Source organism: Pseudophryne corroboree, chromosome 3, assembly GCF_028390025.1.
Source record: "Pseudophryne corroboree isolate aPseCor3 chromosome 3, aPseCor3.hap2, whole genome shotgun sequence".
In the NCBI taxonomy this organism is placed as follows: domain Eukaryota; kingdom Metazoa; phylum Chordata; class Amphibia; order Anura; family Myobatrachidae; genus Pseudophryne; species Pseudophryne corroboree.
In genome coordinates, this window is record NC_086446.1 from 565,740,888 (window position 1) to 565,767,621 (window position 26,734).

A 26,734-nucleotide genomic window follows, 5' to 3' on the forward strand; every position below is an offset into this window, starting at 1 on the left:
TGGTACTTTAACTCTCTTCACTTTATCTTTCTCCAAGCAAAGCAAATAGACCCCATAGTCCTCATTTCCTGATCATACAGGGAACTTCAAACTTGAGAGCACTGGCAATGAGTATTGTTTTTGTGAAATATCGTCCTTGCTGTTGTCTTTAGAAGCCATCGTAATCACATTTCCAATCTTCTCATTAAAGCACAATGGGTCCGATTCTAATGTTGTTGTTGCTATTGCACAGCCACAAGGAAGCGGGCCCCAAACATCAGAATCGTACGTAAACCAACTGGTTTGCATATGAATCTGAAGGGTTGGGTATGGGTGACCGGCGCTTGGGATCCCGCCAGTCACCATACAGACGCCGGGAACCCGGGGACTAGAATGACGGCGGGAGAGGGGGGCAAGCGCAACTAAGCCTCTTGCAGGCGTACTGCGCTCACCATGCTGCGGGCTCAGTGGCCACAGATTCTATTCCCACTCTGGGTGTCGTGGACACCGATGAGTGTGAATAGTCCCGCTAGTCGGCAAGCCGACTGTCTGGATTTTGAGGTGGCGGGATGTAGGCTTAGGTATCGTGACCGGCTACATCTTGAATCGGAATCAGGCCCAATGTACGTAAAAATTCCATGTTAATTCTACTTTATCATAATCCACCTGTTTGTTGTAACCATTATGCAGGTGCAAAGTAAGAGAGTAGAGGGCCCTAGTGCAGGCTCCATGTAGGCCCCCCACCTCTTGTAGCGGCCATAGGCTGTGTGCCAGAGCATATTTTTCTGGTGATTTATGTCTGCAGCGCTGGCTGCCGTGGGACTCCTGAGGGGTAAGTATAAGCATATGTGTGCATTGCCTGCACTTATTATAGATATGCCAATGTCATGTCTGGCAGTGCTCGTAGTAATAGTAAACTAATATATCTAAAAAGTAATGGAAAAAAAGTAAACTTAAATATTCTGCTTAATAGTTATGATGAATAGACTAGTATGTGAACACACTATGCTGCTAGCGATTTGCACTGGCTAAATCTGCAGCACAGAGTGGACCCTCAGTTTTCACCAAGGACTCCGCAAGGGAGTGTTCGGACTTAGCTGCTGGGAACCCACAGATGTCTGGCTCCCAGAACTGGTCTTGCCAATATTCCTATGTAGAGGAACCAAGAAAGAAATTGGGTTCAATTTATAGTTCAAGATCCGAGCAGGCAGGAAAGTTTTGGAATGGTAAACAAGCCCAGGTCAGGGTTATAAGCAAATGGTCTCAGGCATAAGGAACTGTGATAACTATCAGAAGGTCAGACAGAACTACGTAGACTTAAACACATGGCATGCAAGCACAAAGGCTTCTCAGGCACCAAAGTAAAGTCTGAACAGATTCTATAAGAGAGCACCTGATATAGTGGGCATGAGTGTAATGATGTAATGGGCATTGCTGTAATCACTGGGAGCACCTAAATACACATATAAAATGTCTGGGCATACAGTAGCTACTGTATATAAAATGTTCTTATATTGGTGTCCACACTCAGTGAAAGGAGACAAGCTGGAACATTGCACCTGTGATGACAGGAACACAAGAAACAGTGAGGTTGTATGAGCTGCATTTACTTCTGCAGGTTACAATTTTTAGTTGAATGCATATTCATTTGAAGGGGCCTAGGACGACGCTGTCTAGAAACACAGCCCCACGTTACCCCAGCCTTTATAGCAATATTTCCTTACCTTTTTGCAGCTTGCTTGGTGGGTATACCGTGTTACTCTTTATGTGCTAGTAAATTTTCAGCTGTGTGTGTCAGTCATTGTCTTCAGAATAGACATATTTGGGTTATCTGTGGGCTGTGCTATCCAGAAGCTTGCTGCCAGATCTGCTTGTGAAAGCTACAGCTGTGTTGTATCTCTTGTGGTTTCCTGTACATGTATGTGCATCATAACTTCCTGCCCCATCTCTCCCTTGCCTTCAACCTGCCGAACACACAAGTGTAAACAGAAGGGAGAGGTACCGAAAACGGCTAAACAAGGTAGGGGAGCGTAAAGCAGTCAGTAACGTTTATGCAGCATACTATAAAACCAGGTTTCCGAGGCATTACTGGACAGGTCAAGCCTTACAACTTGTGTACAGGATACACTATACTGGCATAACATAGTACACCCACAGTTAGAATGATTTACAGTTGACATTTTGGCACTAAGCGGATGCATCTCTGCACAACATGTGTGACACAGTCTCAGAAGACATTTGAGGATGATAACCCCACTTATGTATCGTTTTTTAACTTGTTTAAAATGTTATTTATTTGCATTTTGAGTGCACTTGATCAGCAACTGTAAATGTGTAAGACCATAGAATAAGAACGTACACTGATAATTGCATTCAGTATGTAAGAATACAAAGAATTCAAAATATTGAAAACCAGGACATTTCCCCATTGAACTGAAATGTGCTATTGAAGGAACTCTCTGTTTATTACATCCAGCTTGTGCACGCAAATGCCTTGTTGTTGAGATAGATGTGCTCTGCAGTTCCCAGGTGTGGTATACAAGAGCGACAGTGTCTAGGTAGACAGTCATTAGGTCAAACCCATATGGTCGACATGCATTAGGTCGATGGGGTCAAAAGGTTGACAGGGACAAGCTAGACGGTTGGCAAGATCGACAAGTACAAAAGGTCAACAGGGCCAAAAGATTGACGTGACAATGGTCGACACATAGTCAACACAATTTATTTTTTACTTTTGCTTGATTTACTATCCATGTGGACTACAATTGGGAATAGGTGTCAACCATTGTCATGTCAACCTTTTGAACCTATCGACCTTTTGTACATGTCAACCTTAATGCATGTTGACCTTTCATCTGCCGACCTTTTGTACCTGTCGATCTTACCAACTGTCTACCTTTTACCTTTTCACCTTTTGCCTCTATCGACCTTTTGACCCTGTTGACCTAATGCATGTCAACCATATGGGTTTGACCTAATGACTGTCAACCTATATGCTGTCCACCTACCATCTGGAAACCACGGTTCCATTGGGCAAGTCACATAAGTATTGTTTACTTTTTCGCTACAACTTCAACCTAATTAAATTGCGCTTTTCCTAGTTTTGTCCAATCTACTGGTCATATCTTTATGATAAATATATTGCAGAGCCACTACATCATTTCCCAAAGACCCATAGCTCATTCCCTTAGTAGGCTCTGATCAATAGGAACTTCTCATCTTCTTTTCATTTGTAACTATTGTCAGTAACACAGATTATATCTGTGCTATAAAAGATTGCACTAATAATTGTGACTGTCTTTGTTGCACTTTCCTTGATTATTCCGCAATTGTGAAGTTTGCAATAATAAATAGTCCCTGTCTAGTAAAAATTGCTACAATCTTTTTGTGAACCAGCAATTTACAATTGTCAGAAAAGCTCTAATTACCAGTGATAATAGTTGTGGACTGTATTGTTATACGCAGGAATCTGTATGATACAGCTGTGAAATGACTGAGGAACATTCTGGGACGTGGAATTCATCAGACACATGGTGGTGGTCAAAGGCCAAGTATAGTGACCTTCGGGATATGCCTTTACCCATGAAAGATAAGCGCAGACTGAGGTGAGTGTATAATGCCAAGACCCCATATGATCCCATTTCCACATTCATTACATATCTAATAGCCTTTTAAAAGCATTGTAAAGGATGGTGAGAAGGCAAGACTCTATAACATTGGATATTGAAATGACTGGATCATTGCTCAATTTGCCAACAATTGTTAGTGGCAAAAGCAGGCAATAGGTGACTATTCATCACTCCGGTCAAGGGACGGAGTACTTCTGGTTTTGCAGTTTGTTAGTGCAATTGGCAGATAGACAGACATATAGCAGCCATCCACTGACAGCTTTGTCTGCTATGCCTAATAACTGTCCTGTTACTTCAGTAGTATGATTTACTGACATTGCAGTCACATTGAGAACACAAACCTTGCATTAAATGCCAGTTCCATGATTCGAGCTACACATTTGTAGCACATTTGGACACACTTCAATATATTTTTCATGTTCTATATTATTATAGTAATTATTTACTACTTTTATAATTAATTTAATTAGTTATTGCTAATTTTACTGCATTGCTATTTGAACTGCTCTCACACATCCGTAGGCTATACTTCAGTTTCTCGGTGTAAATGTTATAAAATAATGGGGGTCATTCCGAGTTGTTCGCTCGGTAAAAATCTTCGCATCGCAGCGATTTTCCGCCTAATGCGCATGCGCAATGTCCGCACTGCGACTGCGCCAAGTAAATTTGCTATGCAGTTAGGATTTTTACTCACGGCTTTTTCATCGTTCTGGCGAACGTAATGTGATTGACAGGAAATGGGTGTTACTGGGCGGAAACAGGCCGTTTTATGGGCGTGAGGGAAAAAACGCTACCGTTTCCGGAAAAAACGCAGGAGTGGCTGGAGAAACGGGGGAGTGTCTGTGCGAACGCTGGGTGTGTTTGTGACGTCAAACCAGGAACGACAAGCAGTGAAATGATCGCAGATGCCGAGTAAGTCTGGAGCTACTCAGAAACTGCTACGAGGTGTGTAATCGCAATATTGCGAATACATCGTTCGCAATTTTAAGATGCTAAGATTCACTCCCAGTAGGCGGCGGCTTAGCATGAGCAAATCTGCTAAAATCCGCTTGCGAGCGAACAACTCGGAATGACCCCCATTATCCAGACACAGAAATAGCTCATGTTTTTTGGCTATTCTTTTTTCCAGTCGAATATGGAATCTTGTAATTAATTTATCAGGTTTACCCCAAAAAGAGATATAAGTAGTATATGGGGCAGATTCCTAAGCATAATTTACATGAGCACTAGTGCAAACAAACATTACTTCTAGCTGTCCTCCATTCCACTTCTGACTTGTGAATGAAAGAGCTACAGATATGCACGTAGAGATCACTGATCTTATGAAGAGGCGATCATGCAGTGCACATGGCTGTCTTTTAACGGAGGAAGGCAGCTCGAGAACATGGGAAAATAGGACTTTGCTCTGTTTTACCCTGTTCTATTTTACAATGAGCATGTGCACTCAATAGCCATGTACAACTCAATAATCTCTTATATAAGTGTTCATCTCTCCTCTGTTCACATATCAAGAACATAATCTGGCTTACCAACCATGCAATAATGCACTATAATATGTTCTATATAATGTTACCATTATCTGACTTTTAATGGGTGATAATGCTGGCAGTAGTCTGACGGCTTGGAGAGATGGGTCATAATTACTGAATGTTTTTCATAGGGAGCTAAGACAGACCAGAGACAACAGAGATAGTTTCTGGATATTATGGACTCCTAAGCACTGTTTCTGTCTGCGGACAGCCTGGATCAAAGGACTCTATCTCCTGGTAAAGGTTAAATTGTGGCAGAAAACACTAATTGCCATCAGAGGTGAGAAAATAAGCAATATTGTAAAAAGGTAGCACTGGAAATGTTTCTTATGCTATACATTAAATATTGTGGGTTTACTGTAACTTTTGCACACCGTGCAAGCATTTTAAAGGGTTTTTTCCCAGCCTTCTCTGCTGAATGGATGCTGGATGCTTTAATAGGGAGTTATTCTGTCTCACAGTTGACTAACCATGTCTACATAGACAGCCATTAGGTCGACCCTTTATGGTTGACATGCATTAGTTCAACAGCATCAAACGGTAGACAGGCAAAAGGTAGATAGTGGGTATGGACGACAGGTACAAAAGGTCGACATGAAAATGGTCAATACAAAAAAGGTTGACATAAGTTTTTTTATTTTTTTTGGGTGTCATTTTGTATGTTTAACCATATCTAAGTACAATTAGGGGAAACGTATACACTCGTGGCCTCACTTCACTCACCATGCTTTGCTCGCCACGCTACAGGGAACGTGACTATTCCCAATCATAATCTACGTGGATAGTAAATCAAGCAGATGTTGGAAAAAACACAAAAAAACTTGTGTCGACCATTTCTGTGTCAACCAGTGTCACGTCGACCTTTTGTACCTGTCAATCATAAGCACTGTCTACCTTTTACCTGTTGACCTTTTGACCATGTTGACCTTTTAACCCTGTTAACATAATGCATGTCGACATATGGGGTCAACCAAATGACTGTCGACCTATACATTGGAACTCATTTGTCACAGCCCTGCTTCTAGCTTGCTTAATCTCTTCAAACGGCTGCTCGCACCTAGTAGTACCCCGATTACTCCTTTGCTTCCTTACATTTCAGCTGTGTTGTGTACTGAGAATTGTGGCACGATTACCCTTCAACCATGACATGTCCAAGTCATTCTAATCACAACAATGGGGCATTCTGTTGAATATATATGAGAAATGTAGTGTTAAACATGACAGTACTGTACCAAGAAGCAGATATGGCAGGCCACATGGGAAATCCTGATATCATTTGGTCATCACATTAACATTTCCTGCCTTCAGAGGGTAGCCAATGACTTTACATATGTACTAATGGATTGTTTTGCCTGGTGAAAGCCAATCTGTTTTTCATAACACATCACAATCACTGTGCATTGCTGGGCCTATTTATTACCAATAGTTAGATGTGTGGTCAGTTTGAGAAATACTGTCATTATAGGTTTGGGGTGTCACATGATAAATATAGTAGTATCTGCCAATTAATCTCCAATGCATGTTTGTTTTCATATCATGTTCCAGGGAGGTTTGGCTCCAGCATTAGCTCCTATTTCTCATTTCTTCGTCTCTTGCTGTTGTTGAACTTTGCATCCCTCATCCTTACCACTGGATTTGTCATCTTCCCCATTATGTTTCTCAACCAGTCTGAACACAGACAGGGCTATTTTGGTAGGTGTTGTACATTTGTATATGCAAAAATACTTTGATCTAGAAAATGAAGTTACTGTTGTTAATGTTTTTATTTTGTGTGTACCATACTCCCTCCCGCCCTCTCTGGTTGGCCATTGACCGTCACCTCTCCTTTACTCTGGTCACTGCATCCCATGTGCAAATCCCAGATTTTGCAGCTGCTGTCCCCCTTCACTGGAACGAGTTCCTTCATTCTATTAGAGTCTCCTCAACCTTGCAAAGCTTCCAATGGGCACTGAAAACCCATCTGTTCATCATAGTGTACCCTTCCAACGCATAACCTAGTCTTGAGGCCGCTGTCTCATGCCTTAGCTATCTCTGCCTTGCCTGCAGTACCTCCTGCCATCAGGCCACTATCCTGCTTTCTCGCGCCTCATGTCATCTTTCTGTCTCCCCCCTCCCCCTAGATTGTAAGCTCCTTGGAGCCAGGACCCTCTTCCCTCCTGTTCTCATAGTCCTCTTCTCTTACAGCTCTCTCCGACTCAGCGACCGTCTATACCCACATCTCCTCTCGCTCGTAACCATTAATCTCTTCCAACGGCTGCCCGCACCTAGTAGTACCCCGATTACTCCTTTGCTTCCTTACATCTCAGCTGTGTTGTGTACTGAGAATTGTGGCACTAATTATAACTTGTGCTCTGTTTTTCAGTTACTGTAATGTTTACTTCTGTGTACCCTGTATTGTTATAATGTGTGCCATATGTTCGGCGCTGCAAACTTCTTGTGTCACCTTGTAAATAAAATGTAATAATAATCCCTTACCCTCATTCTGTTGATATGCTCCAATATATTCTCATCAGTATCTTGTGGAAACTCCTCAACCTCTCAGAAACAAAGTGCTGTGCTCGACATATTCACAGGAGAAGTGAGTACTACACAAAATAATTTCCTGACCTCCTACCACCTTCAGAAGAGCATTATTAATCTGTATTGATAGAGATCCACTGAATTACACACTGCTTCACAGAGAATTGTTTTTAACCATTCAGTTTACTTCCTGCCCAACTGGAGTTACACTTAGACCTGGTTGTAATAAACAATGGGGAATTGATATCAAATATAATAGTAGGAAAGCGCATGGTAAACAGCGACCACAATATGGCCACATTCAATATCAGTTTTCACAAGCAGCACTATGCAGGCTCAACTAAGACTCTAAACTTTAGCAAAGCTAACTTTGACATGATGAGGGAAGCTTTAACCACTTACAGACAATTTTTTCCCCTAAAAACCGCTCAGAATTTTTTTTGTTTTTTAATAAGTAATTTAAGTAAAGAACATGAATTTAACCCTATCCAAAATGATTTTAGTTAAAAAAAAAGAAAAAAAAATTTAGTAAAAAAAATATACATTTTTCTTTCAAACATCAGAACATTGATCGGGAACATTGTGACCATCGGAACATCGGTAACATTGCAACCATCGCGACTTTAGGTTTTAGAGCCCGGCCAGCTGCCAGGTACACGGGGAGGCTCGGGGGCGATGATTTACACTTACCAGCGTCTGCTATTGTCTGCAGCCACTGGGGGTGGGGGATCCTGCTGTACTGACCGATCAGCAATGATCGGCAGCACGGCAACACTGGAGGCTGGGTGCTGGAAGGCAGAGGGACCTTCCGGTCCCTCTGATAGCAGCAGCGGTGGGAAGTTTCCCTTCCCTGCCGCTTCTAACACTGTTTATCTGACTGGTCGCATCCTGATGCGACTATGCCAGGCAAGTGGTTAAGAGACATTGACTGTGAAATTTTGTTTCAAGGCAAGAATACCACAGAGAAATGGGATGTATTAAAAACGCTGCTCTCTATACTTACACTAGTAAATTCATTCCCATGGGCTGCAAACGAAGAAGTAATAATTCCAAACCAATGTGGCTTAACAATAAGATTAAAGAACCAATGTCCAAAAAGAAGCGAGCATTCATAAAGTATAAAACGGACGGGAAAGCGGAGTCATTCCAGTACTATAAGGATTGTAATGCAAAAAATAAATCAGAGCGTCTAAAATAGAAACGGAAAAGCTAATAGCAAAGGAAAGTAAATCAAACCCCAAAGTTTTTTTAAATACATTAACAGCAAAGATTAAAGAAAAAGAGTATAGGTCCTTTAAAAGGCAAGTTGGGCATCCTAATCAAAGATGACAATGACATAGCGGATAAATTAAACAAGTTTTTATCATCTGTATTCACAAGAGAGGACCAGATGGCGGGATTGACGTATAACTTCAGCAATGATAATGTCCCACTGCTAAATCCCAAGGGTTCTCATGGAGCTCCACTCCGAATTAGCAAGACCCCTATATTTGATTTTCAATGACTCACTTACATCAGGCACGGTCCCCAATACTGGCATATACCGAAGGAGTGCTGATATTTAAAAAGAGTAAAGTAAATCTGAACCAGGTTATTATATACCACTAAGTCTTACATCCATAGTGGGGAAAGTACTAGAAGTTATTTTAAGGGATAGAATACAGGAGTTCCTTGAAACCAATAAGGTTATTAACAGAGCCGTCTTAACAGCAGTGTGGGCCCCCGGGCACAGCAATACACTGGGGCCCCTACCCATCCTCCAGCGGTAGGGGTGCTATCAGCGGCAGCTTTGATGTCCCGCGGGCGGTAGGGGGTGTTCTATCTTCCGCTCAGCATGGAGGCCCTGGAGCACTAACTTCTGCTAATTTTTTCTTTACTGCACAGATGGTGGGAGATGGGGTGGGAGGGAGAACACTACACTGTAGAAGGTGGCATTGGGTTGAATGAAGGGTCCCAGGTACATGACTTCCAGAGTGGTAGGGGGTGTTAAATTACGTAAGGGAGGGGTCGATAGTGGAGTGGGCTTAATTTTCATCATTTTCTGGTGAGAGAGCAGCGTGCTTGACTGCAGATATCTCAAGTTCTTGGAAATTGATTTCTTAGCTTTCAAAGGGGTAAAAAATTAGAGTGTCTCACCTTTCAGGAGGTACTGGGGACTTGGAGATCAGAGTTCAGGAGCCAGAGCAATCCACCAACAAATATATAAAACTGCATATTGGGCGTGTGGAGCTGGAGCAGGGGCCAGCTGCTTGAAGGGTGATATCTCTGGTTCTGGGCATATTAGAGACAAGCTGCTAGTGTCCACCAAAAGTGAAGAGTCTCAGCTTTTGAAACGTACCCTCAGAAAACCTCTAAGTTAATACAGAGCCCGAGATATCTGTCTGGGAAGAGCAATTAACAGGCTTGGATGGGGACCACTGCTTTGAAGTCAGATATCTCTGGTTCCCTAGGGCCGATTTTCAAAAATCTGGTACCCCTGGAAAGAGGGGACCCTCAGCTATCAGCCTAGGGCCCTTATACTCCTAGGACCCTTGGGCAAGAGCCCATTGAGCCCATATGAAAAGACGGCCCCACCTATGAGCGACGTCGCCTAGTGTTTCCCCATCCCGGGCCGGGCGTTCGGCGGCAGTGCGTACACACTGAGCAATATGACGTCCGTATCGCTCAGTGACGTCACGCCGCGTCCGGGCCATGCAGGCAGCTCTTGGACGACAGTCCAAATTGAGCTGCATTCACGACCAACAGAAAGGTTCGTTAACGACTCGCAGGGCTGGTCGGCGGCGGCACACACACTTGCCGAGAAAGTAACCAACGTTGCACAGGAAGGGTGAAAATAAGCGATGTCGTTTACTTTCTCGGCAACTGTGTATGCACTTTTACACCCTTTACAGCATATCTTAAATTGAATTCTGTATTTTTCTGTTACATTCATCCAACATCATTCTGATCAGCCACTGAATGCAGTCTGCATGTGTATACAATCGTTGCAATGCACAGGGTCCCCAAACACTAAAGGCCTATGATCTAGTCATCCATTGGTCTGGTTAAATGACAGGATCTGACCATGTGTGGCAGCTTTCATGTCTGTTCACCATGATTATGCTAGCTAAGAACACGTTGTGTAACTAATGTTTCATGTCTATTAGGACAGCTGAAGTGTCATGCATGACTCAAACAAGCACTTAGGGCCAGATTCAGAGATGTGCAGTAATGCATTCACAGCTACGATCCCGTATGCAGCAGATATGTAAAAATATGCTATTGCTGTAGCCATCTGGAAAAATATTGAGATGTCCACTGGAGGCTTTGCAGATCCAAGCAACTGCGTACAAACACGCAGCGGCAGTCGCAGATCCTTCGATAATTGAGCATCTAAGTAACCTTATTGTTGCGCAGTATGGCTGCTGGAATGGAGATGCTGGTGCCCTCTTTTCTGCATACGAGATCACAGATGTCAGCTGAGACACATCCCGAAAATGGTCAAGAAACGCCTGCGTTTTTTGCTCCACATTACCTGCTCCAAACAGTCCCAGACTGTCAATCGATTTGCAAAGAAACTAAAATTCACTACAATTCCTTGACGCGTGCACAGTCAGATGATAATCGCTGAAATCTGTAAATATCAGCATTGCATACAACTCTTTATCAGGCCCTAAGTGCTGCAGGCACCTAACATTGGGACTTATTCAGATTTGTCAGCAAACCAAAAAAGCACACTAATGGGCAAAAGCATGTGCATTGCAGGTGGGCAAATGTAACATGTGCAGAGAGATTTAGATTTGGGTGGGGTGTGTTCAAACTTGCTAACAAACCTGAATAATTCCCCTTGTCACCATGGCTTAGTGCTACCTCATGTGAGGTATAATCATATAATGCTGATTTTAACTGAGTTTTTGTGTATTTAAGTAGAACTCTGTAGTTTTGTGTAATGTATCATATCTTTGTCCATCCTGTATTTAATCAATTTTCAGGGCATAATGGAACACACTTTTCTTTTCTATGGACATTACACTGACATGACAGTACAAGGCTCCTGGTTCAATATCCGTCTTGCCTACCTGCTTACTCCCCTTATTTTCCTGCTGATCTGCGGCCTTGGCCTCTTGCAGTGGTAAGAGCCTAAAGTCAAAGCTTACTGCATTATTTTCCAGTAGTTGTCAATCTGAGCCACCAATGTATTTATTAAATATAACTGGTACTTTCCATTAACCCTACCATATTCCATACCACGTGTGGGATATTATGCTGGTTTCCCTTTTTCTCTGCATGCAGCACCCAAACCAGCAGAAATCATAGTTAATTCTAACCTAAGGTGTGAGAAGCATTTAGATTCATCCTCTTTTTGCTTCTTTAGATTCTGGCAAGGTTCCTTTATGTTCTGTAAAGTGTAAGATTTCGATGAATCCAGTCAGGGCTATGTCCATATCTATATCTTCTAGCTCTCTAATCTTGACTCTTAACCCTTAGCCTAATAAAAGGTATAACGCAAAGGCGGGTGCGGAGTCGGGACTACAAGACCCCCATCAGCAGCAAGGTGTTTTCAGGTTGGGATTTCTGCGTGCGAGGGTCAGGGACATCTATCCTGAAGCAACAGAGCCTCAGCAATGACCTCAAGGTATGCCTTGCTTTGTATGTGTTACAGTATGCTTCCAGAATGTCATGTTTTGTCTTCTATCCTGATACCTTCCCTCCTCACAGTCTGACCTGGCAGAGAAACGCTGGTATTGGGAGATCGCTGAGCAGTCTCTGGGTAAAAGGGTGCGTGTTATTATCCTTAGTGTAATTCTGAACTGCATTATCCTGGCATTGATTGGTGGAAGCTTCTATTCCATTTACCTGGCGACTGGCATATCACAAGATTATCAAGAGGCGAGTACAATATTATCTTCCAAATGTCTATGGTCTTCCCTAAGTACTGCTTGATCTCTAAATGTAAGTCTGTTCTTCAGAGACCAGCAGGGCCAGCCCTCAGCTTGGTGATACAGTATCTTGTCCCTATTGTCATCTCCCTGGTCCTACTGATCCTGCCACATCTTTTCATGCTTCTTGTGAGATTTGAGGGTATGTCGCCTAGAGCGGAGATAACCCTAACTTTGATCAGGTGAATAACCGGAAAAACTGCTAAACATTCTTCTGTTCTTCATTGTGTTTGTATTTTCTTTACCATTCATATCTCCTCCTTTCCATGCTTCTAGTTGTGTTCTTCAACAAACTCTAACCAGTATATATTGTAGGCCTGACTCTGAGTTGCATGTAAATCCAAATGCGGCCACATCTAGCTATTTGTCACAAACTGTGCACGTGCCGCAGCCGACATGCTCATCTTACAGCAGCTACGAGCATTTCTGAGTCGCATGCTTCTTGACAGCTGAATGGATGTTACCTGGCAATTGCGGGTAAAACCATAATCCCATAGGCATGTAGCCAGAGGTGTGACTTATTCTGGATTGTGTATGCCATATTTAGTCACATCTTCTGCAGCTAACATACGGTAGGTGTAAGTGCCATTAATAGTGATTACAGCTACCGATTGTAGTGAGAGAGCATAGATACATACAGTATTATTATTTTTATTATTATTATTATTGTTATTATTACACAATTGCATTCTCATTATGGGTGGGATATTTTGTGTATCACATTTTGATTGTGATACATCCCACCCCTATTCACTTACATAATGGCATGTTTTTAGCAGTGATATGCATTATAAGTACTTCCGATAGAGTTCATCTGGAAAAGAAGTGACTTCAGGGTTTATAACGCAGAAGTCCTAATGCGCATGGTATTGCCTATTGGGCAAAAGCTCTGTTAAATTATGCTTTCTGGAGCTTGATGCGTTTGAGTACATCGCAACCCCACAGAATTCTATGGGGACTGCTTTGTCGGCGATCCGCAGCAGATATGTCTGATATCTGCTGCATATCTCAGGTTTACTGCTTTATTCATACATCCCATCCTTTATGCTAGTCAGAATCAGGTCCTGTATATATTGCTTTTTATTTATCCGTGTTTGCACTTTAACTTTTTATTGTCCGTCATTGGTTCAGGATCACTTTCCTGAAAATAAACTTGTGAAGGTAGCACATAGGCTACTATAGGCTACCACCATCTGAAGATAGCATTAGCATGCCGGGCCAAGCTCCGGAATGCTTTGCATTGGAAATTCGGCAACACAGCAGCCCCCCGTAGAAACCTATGGAGGCTGCTATTGCTCTCGGAAACGGATGGTCCCTATTGCTGGCCTACTGCAGTGTACTGGTAGAAATTGGGATAGGACTAGGAGTCACTAGACAGAGAAAAGGCTCATGGCGTCTCTTTTATATGTTCACGATCACGTACTGTACATTTGGATTGTCATGATGTGTGACACTGACACAGGGGTTTATTTGTTTAAGTATATTTGCAGCATATCCCCATTATTTTCGGGGGTATCAGCAAATATTATATATCTCCAAGATGTAACAAAGAGGGACCACAGCAAATATGATATATATATATATACAGTATATATATGGTATTGGTATGAGATACCGCCTGCCGGGGTGCCGAACATCAGGATCCCGACATCGGCATCCCGAGCGTCGGAATGCCGGCAGAGGGGTGAGTGCAGCAAAGCTCCATGCGGGCTCGCTGCACTCGCCACGTTGCGCTTGCAACATGGCGGGCTCCTCTATGGGTGTTGTGGACACCCATAGAGGGGGAATCACCTACATTGCAAGTATACCGGCGGCGATATGGTGGCCCTGTCGGGATCCCAATGGCGGTATTTTGACAGCCGGGATACCGACTATCGGTAAGCTGACTGCACACCATATATATATATATATATATATATATATATATATAATAGAGAGAGAGAGTGAGAGCGAAAGAGAATGAGACAAGTGGCACCCGCTACAACATCCACCAACATGGAGTGCCAGGTTTTATAAACGTTGACAAAAAAATATAGAGCAAAAACCAGCAACATCCAAAGATGTCTTTTATGAGACTCTCATGGTTCCAAAGAAGATTCCATAAAGTGCATTGTGCATGAAAAAACAGGAGATCAATTCATAACAATAATGTTGGCAAAGTGCATATTAGCATACTGTTACTTAGCCAAGAAGTGTTTGGATCCTCCTGCACGGTGTGCATCCGGCTCGACGGCCGTTTCGGTGTGTAAATCCACACCTTAACCATGAGCAAGTGATACACTGTGAATAGCCCAAATATATACCTGAGGTAAATCAGACAAATAGACTCACTTGCAACATAATCAATCAAATACAGCTGGGAAGTATAGCGTTCCCTGTCTGCGGCCATGCTCCCAGCAGCCGTTGCTAGGAAACGCTGTCGCCAGACCATGCAATGTGCGCTTAGATACCACGAACACGGGAAGCAGCGGACCCGTCAGGGCGTAATCTCTCTCACTCTCTCTCTCTCTCTCTCTATATATATATATATATATATACACACTGCTCAAAACAATAAAGGGAACACTTAAACAACACAATGTATCTCCAAGTCAATCATACTTCTGTGAAATCAAACTGTCCACTTAGGAAGCAACACTGATTGACAATCAATTTCACATGCTGTTGTGCAAATGGAACAACAGGTGGGAATTATAGGCAATTAGCAAGACACCCCCCAATAAAGGAGTTGTTCTGCAGGTGGTGACCACAGACCACTTCTCAGCTCCTATGCTATCTGGCTGATGTTTTGGTCACTTTTGAAAGCTGGTGGCGCTTTCACTCTAGTGGTAGCATGAGACAGAGTCTACAACCCACACAAGTGGCTCAGGTAGTGCAGCTCATCCAGGATGGCACATCAATGCGAGCTGTGGCAAGAAGGTTTGCTGTTTCTGTCAGCGTAGTGTCCAGAGCATGGAGGCGCTACCAGGAGACAGGCCAGTACATCAGGAGACGTGGAGGAGGTCGTAGGAGGGCAACAACCCAGCAGCAGGACCGCTACCTCCGCCTTTGTGCAAGGAGGAACAGGAGGAGCACTGCCAGAGCCCTGCAAAATGACCTCCAGCAAGCCACAAATGTGCATGTGTCTACTCAAATGATCAGAAACAGACTCCATGAAGGTGGTATGAGGGCCCGACGTCCACAGGTGGGAGTTGTGCTTACAACCCAACACCGTGCAGGACGTTTGGCATTTGCCAGAGAACACCAAGATTGGCAAATTCGCCACTGGCGCCCTGTGCTCTTCACAGATGAAAGCAGGTTGTCACTGAGCACATGTGACAGACGTGACAGAGTTTGGAGACGCCAAGGAGAACGTTCTGCTGCCTGCAACATCCTCCAGCATGACCGGTTTGGCAGTGGGTCAGTAATGGTGTGGGGTGGCATTTCTTTGGGGGGCCGCACAGCCCTCCATGTGCTTGCCAGAGGTAGATTGACTGCCATTAGGTACCGAGATGAGATCCTCAGACCCCTTATGAGACCATATGCTGGTGCGGTTGGCCCTGGGTTCCTCCTAATGCAAGACACTGCTAGACCTCATGTGGCTGGAGTGTGTCAGAAGTTCCTGCAAGATGAAGGCATTGATGCTATGGACTGGCCCGCCCGTTCCACAGACCTGTATCCAATTGAGCACATCTGGGACATCATGTCTCGCTCCTTCTACCAACGCCACGTTGCACCACAGACTGTCCAGGAGTTGGCGGATGCTTTAGTCCAGGTCTGGGAGGAGATCCCTCAGGAGGGGTGGTCTTCAGTATGCCGACTGACGGGATCCCGGTGCACAGTATACCAGCGCAGGGATCCCGACAGCTGGCATACCGACACTTATTCTCCCTCGTGGAGGTCCACGACCCCCCTGGAGGGAGATTAAAATAGCGCGGCGCGCATCATGCCCGTAGCGTGGCGAGCGCAGCGAGCCCGCAAGGGGCTCATTTGCACTCGCCACACTGTCGGTAAGCCGGCGGTCGTGCTCCCGGCGCCGGTATGCTGGTCGCCGGGAGCCCGACCGCCGGCATATCGTAGTGAACCCCTCAGGAGACCATCCGCCACCTCATCAGGAGCATGCCCAGGCGTTGTAGGGAGGTCATACAGGCACGTGGAGGCCACACACACTACTGAGCCTCATTTTGACTTGTTTTAAGGACAATAACATCAAAGTTGGATCAGCCTGTAGTGTGTTTTTCCACTTTAATTTTGAGTGTGACTCCAAATCCAGACCTCCATGGGTTAATAAATTTGATTTCCATTGATAATTTTTGTGTGATTTTGTTGTCAGCACATTCAACTATGTAAAGAACAAAGTATTTAATAAGAATATTTAATTCATTCAGATCTAGGATGTGTTATTTTAGTGTTCCCTTTATTTTTTGAACAGTGTATATATATATATATATGTGTATATATATATATATATATATATACTGTATATATATATATATATATATAAATATTTATTTATATCATACGTATATACATATGCATAGTAGGCAGAGTCAATGGAGCAGCTCATTGCAATGGGGTATAAAATGAACTTGAGGGCATTATAATCTTACATCATTGGAACTGGGGCACTGTTATGTGGCACTATATGCATTGAAGACTTGGAGACACTATAGTATGGTATAATATGAACTAGGTACTGTAATGTGACATAATATGAACTGGGAAAACTGTATTACCTAATGTGAATTGGGGGTGCTGTGTTGCATTATGTGTACTGGCAACCCTACAATGTGACATAATGTGAACTAGGGCACTACTATGGAGCATAAGGCTAAGGCACTACTTTGGTTCAGAAAATGAACTAAGGCACTATTATTGGGCATACAATTAACTAGAGATGAGCGGGTTCGGTTTTATTCGGATTTACTCGGTTCTCAAAACGGCATGTTATTGGCTCATAGACGTCAAGTGTTTTGGATAGCCAATAAGAAAAATCCGGATAAAACCGAACTGGCGTTAATTCTGGCGTTACATCCGAACCCGCTCATCTCTACAATTAACAGATGTGTCTCTAAAAGCATTGGGACAGGGGCCCCTTCAAAATGTTGGGGCCCACGCCCCTGGACATTATACTACATGCAGCTCAACCCTTGCAAAGGACCACACATTGCAGCTAAACCAAGCAGGGGACTGGTCCATGGGCATAGCTATAGTGTGTACAGGAGGTGCCATTGCTATGGGGCCCAGAGGCTTTGGGGCCCCCGAACCAAGGTTCTATAGTTGTCTAACAAGTTCCCAGAATTGCCTGCTAAGCAATATGGTCTAACCAATGCCATGCCAAAATGGGGTGACATTCGAAGTGTGTAGTGGATGTTATAGTGGTAAAGGGTCTTTAAAGTGGCATAGTCTAAACTGGGCACTGTAATGTGGTATAATATGAACTGGATGGCACTGTCATGTTATATACAGTAATATGAACTGGGGCACTGTAATGTGACACAATAGTAACTGGAGGCACTGTAGTATGGCATAATATGAACAGGGGCACTGTAATGTGGCATAATATGAATAGGGGGCACTGGAATATGGCATAATATAAATTGGGGCATTGATATGTTTTACTGTATGAACTGGTGGCACTACAGTCTGGCATAATATGAATTTGTGGCACTACAATGTGACATAAAATGATCTGGAGCCACTACAATGTGGAATAATATGAACAAATGGCACTACAATGTGACAATTTTACTGGGGACAATGTATGGCATAATGTGACTTGGGGGTACTGTGTGGCATAATACGTACTGGCAGCACTACAGCGCGATATATTGTAAACTAGGGTACTCATATGGGGCATACAATGAACTGGTGAACTACTATGGGACATAAAATTAACTAGGTAGGCCTAGTCAACCTGTGGTTCTCCAGCTGTTGTGAACTACATATTATGCATCCCAGCATGCCCTGCCACAGTTTTGTTATTAGGGAATGCTAAAACTGTAGCAAGGCATGCTGGGATGCATAGTTTCACAACAGCTGGAGAGCCTCAGGTTTGGCCAGGCCTGAAGTAGGGCATTACTATGGGGCATAAAATGAACTACTGTTGCAAAGAAAGCAATATTGCTATGGGGCCCACATAGTTTTGGCTACACCCTGGAGCCTTGACTGGTCTGTGGATGATACGTCATTGTGACTATTCAGTCAGGCTCCACTGAAATACTCCACTCAACAAGTGCAAAACAGTAACTATTTACAGGAAACCCAGTATCCTAGGGGCGGCACTTGTTTGGGGGCGGCAGTTGGATGCCTGTGTTGGTACTGTAAGCTCAAAAAGTACCAGTAACTGCAAAATATTTCCACTGTACTGTACCATACACCACCTTGAATGGAGTAGGACATGCACATACTGCCCCAAAAGCTGTTCTGTCCTGGGGCTTTGATGTGGTGGGCAATGTCATCTTCAGAAGCCTATGGACTTCTATCACACTGCCACTCTGAGAGCACCCCCCATGGCATCATCGGAAGCTTGCGCAGATAGGACGCCGGGTCATAAATCCGGAAGTCCTATCATCACAAAGGACAGCTCTTACTGCAAGAGCTGTAGTTTGTGATTTTATTCATGCATACAGCGTTAGTAAATGCCAATATGCATGCGGTGAGTGGCGGGATGCATCACATTGAAAATGCGATGATTGATGCATCCCTCCCAGTGGCGACTCCAGTGGTGGGTCTGTGGTGCAGTCCAATTTTCAAATAAGTAAGCCACACCAAATGCCACCAACTGTCATCCCAAACTTACTCATTGGCAGTTGATGTGGCCCTCATATTTGAAATTTGGATTGCGCTGCAGCCCCACCTCTGGAGCTGCCATTGTTTACTGCTTATTTTCTCTCTTGCTTTTTTCACCAGAATAAGTCTATTTACCAACTCCTCTTGTCTCTACTTGTTGATGTCACTTTTCTGTTTTAATTCCCCATGAACAGGTGTGTGTTCCTCAGGCTTGGTGTCTTGGTGATTTTCTTCTTTTCTCTGGGAAGGAAGATTCTGTGTTTGGGGGGTTCCAGTGCACCTTGTGAGACCTGCGGCTACAATTTACATTTTCAGGTGATGCTCCATATAAACAGTGTGAGATACAGTATGTATGAGTGCACTGCTGGGTGTACAAATCTATCAGTAATAATTAATCATTTGGCTGAACAAGTCATGCTGAGTTGTGTCTGGTTCAAAATGGTATTGCTGCAGGTTATAACTGAATTGTAGATAATTGTGTACCTTTTATCTGCATGTTTTTGTTTTATGTTAATATCTACTTCACACTGTATGTGAACTTTTCTTTCCTTTCAGTGCTGGGAAACATCAGTGGGACAAGAGTTCTACAAGTTGTCCATGTTCCACTTTCTTCAACTGCTAATGGTGTTCTTATTCCTGCAACTGCCCCGCAGGTAGGAGGCACTTATACTTTTCTGGCTCCATAGCATTCCACTACTTGATTACATTGTCTGTACATGTTGGTGTGAAGATAAAGGGCGGGATGTAACAATGGGGCTGATTCAGACCTGATTGGTGCTGTGCGTTTTCGCATAGCAGCAATCAGGTCTGAACTGCGCATGCACCGGCGCCGCAGTGCACCGGCGCATGGCAGACAGCCGATGGCTGTCGTAGCCCTGCGATCGCCTCTGCCTGATTGACAGGCAGAGGCAGTCGCTGGGCGGGAGGGGGCGGGTTGGCGGCGTTTAGCCGCCATTTAGGGGGGCACGATCCTGGCAACACAGGCGTGCCCGGGCAGCGACGAGTAGCTCCCTGCTAGCGCGCAGGAGCTGCACTGGCTGGGAGCTACTCCTGAAGTACAAAAGCAATGCCGCTGTGCGATGCTTTTGTACTTGTGCAACGGGACAGGGACTGAAATGCGGGGCGGGCTAGCCCTGTGCTGGGCGTCCCCCCGCATGTCTGTGTGACTGATCGTAAATGTGCTAAATTTAGCACATCTACGATCAGGTCTGAATTATCCCCAATATTCATTAATTAAAAAAAAAAAGTGAAATATCCCACTTCGATTTGACTTTCATACAGGCATTTAGATCACCTATGTGCTGGAATACTTACCTGCCAGGACAGCTCTTCAGATGCAGCGATGTCCTGGTGTTATACATACTTCCAGGTTTATGATCTGGGAGTCCAAATGTGCATGTGCAAGCCGTAAGGAACAACATTTTGCAAAAAAAGAAGTCCATAGATGCCATTCCCTAAAATGTACAGGCTCTGGAAAGTTCTAAGAGATCTCATTTTAATGTTCAATTAATAATCACAAAAGTTCCAAATATTACAATTTACAGTTTTATCTTCAAATAAAGTTACTCCAGATTAGGTAGCAGCGTAGATGCATTGATATGTATGATTCCTGATTGTGGGACATAATTAGGTCTGCACTATGTAACTCACTCATCCTATATTGACCTATGTTGACTTCTGGCTTTCACTCATATTCCAGAATCCTGGTTTCCAGGTCCCAGTGGCGTGTGGTTCGCTGGCTTGGCAAGGAACAGTTCCAACTTTCCCAGAATGTGCTGGACACCGTGTATGGTCAGACCTTGGTGTGGGGTGGGATGTTCTATGCCCCCCTCCTGCCTCTCTTCAACCTCATCTTCATTTTCATCACTTTCTATATTAGAAAGGTCAGAATGACAAATCCTGGAAGGTTAATGCGTATTTTCAGTAGTTAACGTTGGGCAAATGCTACAACTATGGTAGACCTTAGATGTGTGTAATGACATGTCATTAGAACACATTTAACATTGTGCTTTATTTGTTCCACAGTTTTCCCTGTATCAGCTGTGTGATGTCTCCCAGAAATTATTTCGCGAATCAACTTTGAGGATCTTGTTTCACTTTGTCCTGCTGCTGGGTCTGATGACAGTCTTTTTCCCTGTGATATATCTAGTGACAAGGTGAGAAAATAGAGAAAACACACTGTACTTGGTGGGGACAACAGAGATTTATAGACATGTACATGAATAAGTAATACAGGCAGATCAGTGGCTACATATTACGGGTTCAGTATGATTTACCGACGGACACAATATCGACAGGCATAATCCTGACAGTCAAAATACCGACACGGTCAGAATACGGACATTTGAAATGCAGACATTTAAAAATACTGACATGAGATTTTCTGGTGTCAATGTCGACATAGGTCGACATGGACACCATGTAAGTGTACCGCGTCCCCTCACATGAATCGCTGCGCTCACCATGCTTCGGGCACAGTGCCTCGATGAGCTCGGCACATTATTATATTCCCCCTCCAGGGCCACTGGGATGGTAAAGTATGAAAAACTCTGTTTTTGGGCAAAAATTCCTTAAAAATGCATGTCGGCATTTTGACATGTCTGCATTTCAAATGTCGGTATTCTGACTATGTCGGCATTTTAAACATGTTGGTATAATGAATGTTGGTATTTTGACTGTCGGTCATTTGCATGTCGGGATTATGACCGTCGGTATTGTGTCCATCAGAAAGACAACTGCTATCGCATATTACTTAGAGTAGGAGCAAATAGGGGCATTTAATGATGTACACTGATCATTGGGCAGTACAGAGGTTGGTTAGTGGCCAATGGGTAATAAATATCTATGTTATAGAGTGGGCATTGGCCAGTGAGCCTGTTAGGAAATAGGTCGTGATTATTGTGCAATGCATTGGTGTGTTAGTGAATGGGTAGTGGTCATTATGCAGAACATGGGGTGTTACAACATGGGCATTGGCCACTGGGCAGTACTTGGACCTGTTAATAAATGGGTGAAGATTATAGGTATGTTACTGAATGGGCAGTAGTTTGGGCTGTGCCTATTGGGCAGTACCTCAGTATGTTATTGAATGGGCAGTACCTCAGTATGTTATTGAATGGGCAGTACCTCAGTATGTTACTGAATGGGCAGTAGCCATTGGGCAGTACCTCAGTATGTTACTGAATGGGCAGCAGCCACTGGGCAGTACCTCAGTCAGTATGTTACTGAATGGGCAGTAGCCATTGGGCAGTACCTCTGTATGATACTGAATGGGCAGTAGCCACTGGGCAGTACCTCAGTATCTTACTGAATGGGCAGTAGCCACTGGGCAGTACCTCAGTATGTTACTGAATGGGCAGTAGTCACTGGGCAGTACCTTAGTATGTTACTGAATGGGCAGTAACCACTGGGCAGTACCTCAGTATGTTACTGAATGGGCAGTAGCCACTGAGCAGTACTTGAGTACATTTATGAGCCGGCAGTGACTATTGCACATTACATAAATTTATGTCATTTAGTAAAAGAGCAATAATCATTAAGCAATATTAAAATGTAATAAACATTTCTGAACGAATTCTATGAAGACATTATAGATATTGGGGAAAATGTATAAAGCCTTCTAAAGAGTTAAATTGCCCATAATATCCAATCAGCTTCTACCTATCATTGTATAGAGCTGTAGTTGATAAATGCTAGCTATGGTTGCTATGGGCAACTTATCCACTTGTCCACTCTTTAGAAGGTTTGATACTTTTCCCGCAATGTTACATTTTGAGCGTGGCTCTCATATTCTTACATTTATGTAAGAAGTCGGGCAAATATATTAAAATATATCTGTATAGTTTAAATAGGGAAACTCATAACAATTATTTGATTAATAATATTTTAATTTCTGCTTCTTAAAATGCAACTTGGAAACACCGGCAGTGTTCGCCCATCTCATTCCTGTGGCGTATTTACTGACTACAACACTCCGTGGGAGGCTCTACAGAACAGTACTCGCTCAGCAGTGCCCCCTGTAGTACTGACAGTCCTTGGTTACATGACATCAGATACCAGTGCTTATTGCCTACTCATTGCCCTTTGGTAAGTCAATGGCTGCCTCCACTATATGAATATTGCAAGTACACTGTAACATATAAAGTAAACTGTAAATATTACTAGAATACTGTCAGGAGCTCTTTTAATTCTGCCTTAGTACTGGTGTTCTGTAGTTATTGGTATTGGACTACTACAGTGGTTCCCAAACGTTTTTGAATTATGGTGCCCTAGGGTATCAGAATTTGTTTCATGGCACCCTTGGGTCAGAAGTTAGAAAGAAATACTGAATTAAGTAAATTGTGTTTATATATCATCCTTAGACTCATTTGTGTGATGGGGGACAGGATTCCCTTCTGTTTGTCATATAGTTTGTGACTGACAGCCACCAGCACTTCTTTTGCCTATTACATTGACCATAAATCATTTTAATTGGTCCTGGACCACCATGCCATGGGACCCCTGTAAGTACCCCGAGGCACCCCTGGGTGCCACGGCATACAGTTTGAGAACCACTGGACTACTTTAATAAGACAATGCATTACGGACAGGTAAGGTTGACTATCAGCTGTGGCATTGATGGTAAACATAGATGGCATGAACTAGCAACCATCAATGGTTTACACCCATCAATGAACTTCCCTGCTCTGGGGAATGTCTGACAGGATCAAATCAGGGAAGGAGGCGGGGCTTAGCGGTGCATGCTACAATGCATGCCAAAACTTCTGATGCAGAATGTCAGTGATGTAGGAATTCGGTAAGTGGAAAGCGAAAACCTCTAAATGATTATTGGAGAGAACTATCTTTCTTTATTATGGCATTCCTACTACACCTGATGCTGGGTATATCTCTTATCAATCAGCTGTTTCCTTGGTGTCACTGTGCCTAGAGAATTTGGGAAATATTTTTTTTATGTGACAGATTTGAATTTAATGTTCTACTGGCAACTCAGTATCTTGAGGGGGCATTACAGTATATTTATTGGATCTAGCTTAGTATTACAGCTCAGTTATACAGGGACTGTTATTTAACCACTTGCCTGGCATGGTTGCATCAGATGCGACTACACCAGCAAGTGCTGTATCTGACTGGTCGCACAGGATGTGACCAGTCAGATACACACTGTTTGCAGATGCAGGGAAGATAAACTTCCCTCCGCTGCTGCTCTAAGAAGGACTGGAATGTCCCTCTGCCTCCCCGCACCCTCCCCCCAGTGTTTGCCATGCTGCCGAGCATTGCTGATTGGTCAGCATTGCAGGACCCCCCACCCAGTGGCTGGGGAAGTGTAAACCAGGCTCCCCAAGCCCCCCGTGTACCTGGCCACTGTCCCTGCTGTTAAAACGGAAGTTGTGATGGCCGTGATGTTTCCGATGGTGTCGACCGATTTTCCAATGTTTAAAGAAAAAAAAATTTTTTTTAAATATTAAAAAAAAATATATATTTTTTTTTAAACTAAAATCATTTTGGATAAGGTTAAATTCACGTTCTTCACCTAATTCACTCATTAAAATAAACACAACAATTTCTGAGCGATTTCTGGGAAAACAAATTGTCACTTAAGTGGTTAACCATATACAATATCAAAGCAAAGGGTCCTATTACTAATTATGGCACTTGTTGTGTCATCACTACTATCCTGACACACTCTGAAAGTAAATTAATAAACAAAAAATAATTAAACTAATCTACACGTGGTGTTTTCAAATCCTCTTTCTTTTTCATAGTCTCATGCTCACTTCCTTTGTCTGCCGAGTCCGACAGAATGAACAAGATGTGGAGAGGCTGAAAGACTTCTTGTCAAATGTAAGCAGTGATTGAATTCTGCCGAGACACTGAGGGCTTAAACTGCATATACAGTATGTTTAGGTGTCACATATGTCAGGTCTGTATAATTAAAATCAGAAAATCTACTGCATATATCAGGGGCATCATGTGAAGGAAGGGGACCCACGTGCAGTGTCTGAGCAGGCCCTCCTCCCCCTCATGCCAATGCATGCACATGGTAAACTCTGCCTCTGTGCCAGAGTCTACAGCGCTTTCCTATAAATCTGGGAAAAGGGCACTGCCATTTTTCCGGGGATTTCTCATATCTTCAGAAGTGGCCACAGCCAACCACAGAATAAGTTTATTGAATGTGTGCAGCGGTGTGGTGAGGCAGAGCCTTTCCTGTCATACTAACGTTTGTGCCAGAGTTTTGACTGTATAAATTATATGAAACATACAAAGAATATGTTAGAAATATATTCTTTGCATTATTTTAATCATTTTTATAGCCAAAACTCTAGAGTAAAAAGTCTATGGCAGGTGAGGCAGTGCCTACCTACCTATCTTTTCAGCACATCTCTGATCAAATCTCACCAAATTTCCATGAGTTTATACTGTTGCACCTGTGTATAATGCCCACATTTATCCTTTAGCTCATATTGTGCGTGTAAATCTGTCTCTGGTGCCAGCCAGTGCCTCCTGTGTCATTTAGCCCACCGCATGTCCCTGGTGTGCAGGGTGTGTGCGCTGTGGAACCCCCTACACCCATTATAGATACGCCACTTGCATACATTTAAAAACTATGTGAAACAAAGTTCATGCATTCTTTTTTTTTCCATCTCAGCAAATAGAAGATAAAAAATTTCTGGTACAAAGGCTGAGAGAGGAACAGGACCGTCAGAAGCATAATGCAAAGCATCAGCTAGAAGCTGACTACTGTGATTAACTGGAAATCGTGTGAAAGCCTCCAACCTGTTACTACAGAAATTCATGGAGTCTGTGGTTGAGTCAGCAGCAGAAAAGTCATCACTTTGCTGCTAATTGATATGGACAACTTCCCAGGGCATTAATGGAAATGTCTGGACCTCATTGCAAAATTGTAATTGGGCTTTCTATGTACCAACACAAAGTCATACCCACCACGGTGTGTGCTCCATTTCTTGTTAGTATCTAATAGAGCAGAGAACTAATTGCAATAGTCTGGCACATGAGTCTGAATTATAGATACATGAGTCTCATTACTTTTCAAATCACATGACTGGATAAATTTCATCTGAACTTATATTGTAAGTCTGTATTTAAGAACTAATTCTTTCTTTGGGACAGGGCCCCTGTGCTTCCGGGCCCCATAGCAGTGGTAGGGACACTATGTTATAGTTACAGCTTTTCCATCCTCCATGAAGAGACTCCATTTTATTGTTAGTTATTGTTCTTTACCCTATAATAAGACTAATAAGAATATTAACAGCAAAGATGTAACTCCAGTTGATGGCACCCATGGCAAACCAAAAAAATATTTTTATTTCTTTATGGTATAATATATATATATATATATATATATATATATATCGAAAGAAAGGTGGAG

At 43.2% G+C, this 26,734-nt stretch overlaps 1 protein-coding gene across 1 annotated transcript; it reads left to right on the top strand.

The window, feature by feature from the left end:
* The first annotated feature begins 1,924 nt into the window (after positions 1-1,924).
* Positions 1,925-26,722, top strand: TMC8 (transmembrane channel like 8). Its single transcript, XM_063961291.1, has 16 exons — positions 1,925-1,999; positions 3,445-3,584; positions 5,269-5,417; positions 6,683-6,829; positions 7,651-7,715; positions 11,629-11,768; positions 12,125-12,272; positions 12,356-12,526; positions 12,607-12,758; positions 19,542-19,662; positions 19,903-20,000; positions 21,047-21,230; positions 21,373-21,503; positions 23,275-23,433; positions 25,110-25,188; positions 25,994-26,722. Exons 2-16 carry the CDS (start codon positions 3,469-3,471, stop codon positions 26,093-26,095), a joined length of 1,962 nt encoding a protein of 653 aa, XP_063817361.1. The 5' UTR covers positions 1,925-1,999; positions 3,445-3,468; the 3' UTR covers positions 26,096-26,722.
* The last annotated feature ends 12 nt before the right edge of the window (positions 26,723-26,734 follow it).

Bases quoted from the DNA above. Each gene is read 5' to 3' on its own strand.
- TMC8 (XM_063961291.1), top strand. From the start codon at position 3,469: ATGACTGAGGAACATTCTGGGACGTGGAATTCATCAGACACATGGTGG. The intron at 12,527-12,606 runs GCGAGTACAATA...TCTGTTCTTCAG, and splicing joins TATCACAAGATTATCAAGAG to AGACCAGCAGGGCCAGCCCT. The intron at 12,759-19,541 runs GTGAATAACCGG...CCCCATGAACAG, and splicing joins ATAACCCTAACTTTGATCAG to GTGTGTGTTCCTCAGGCTTG.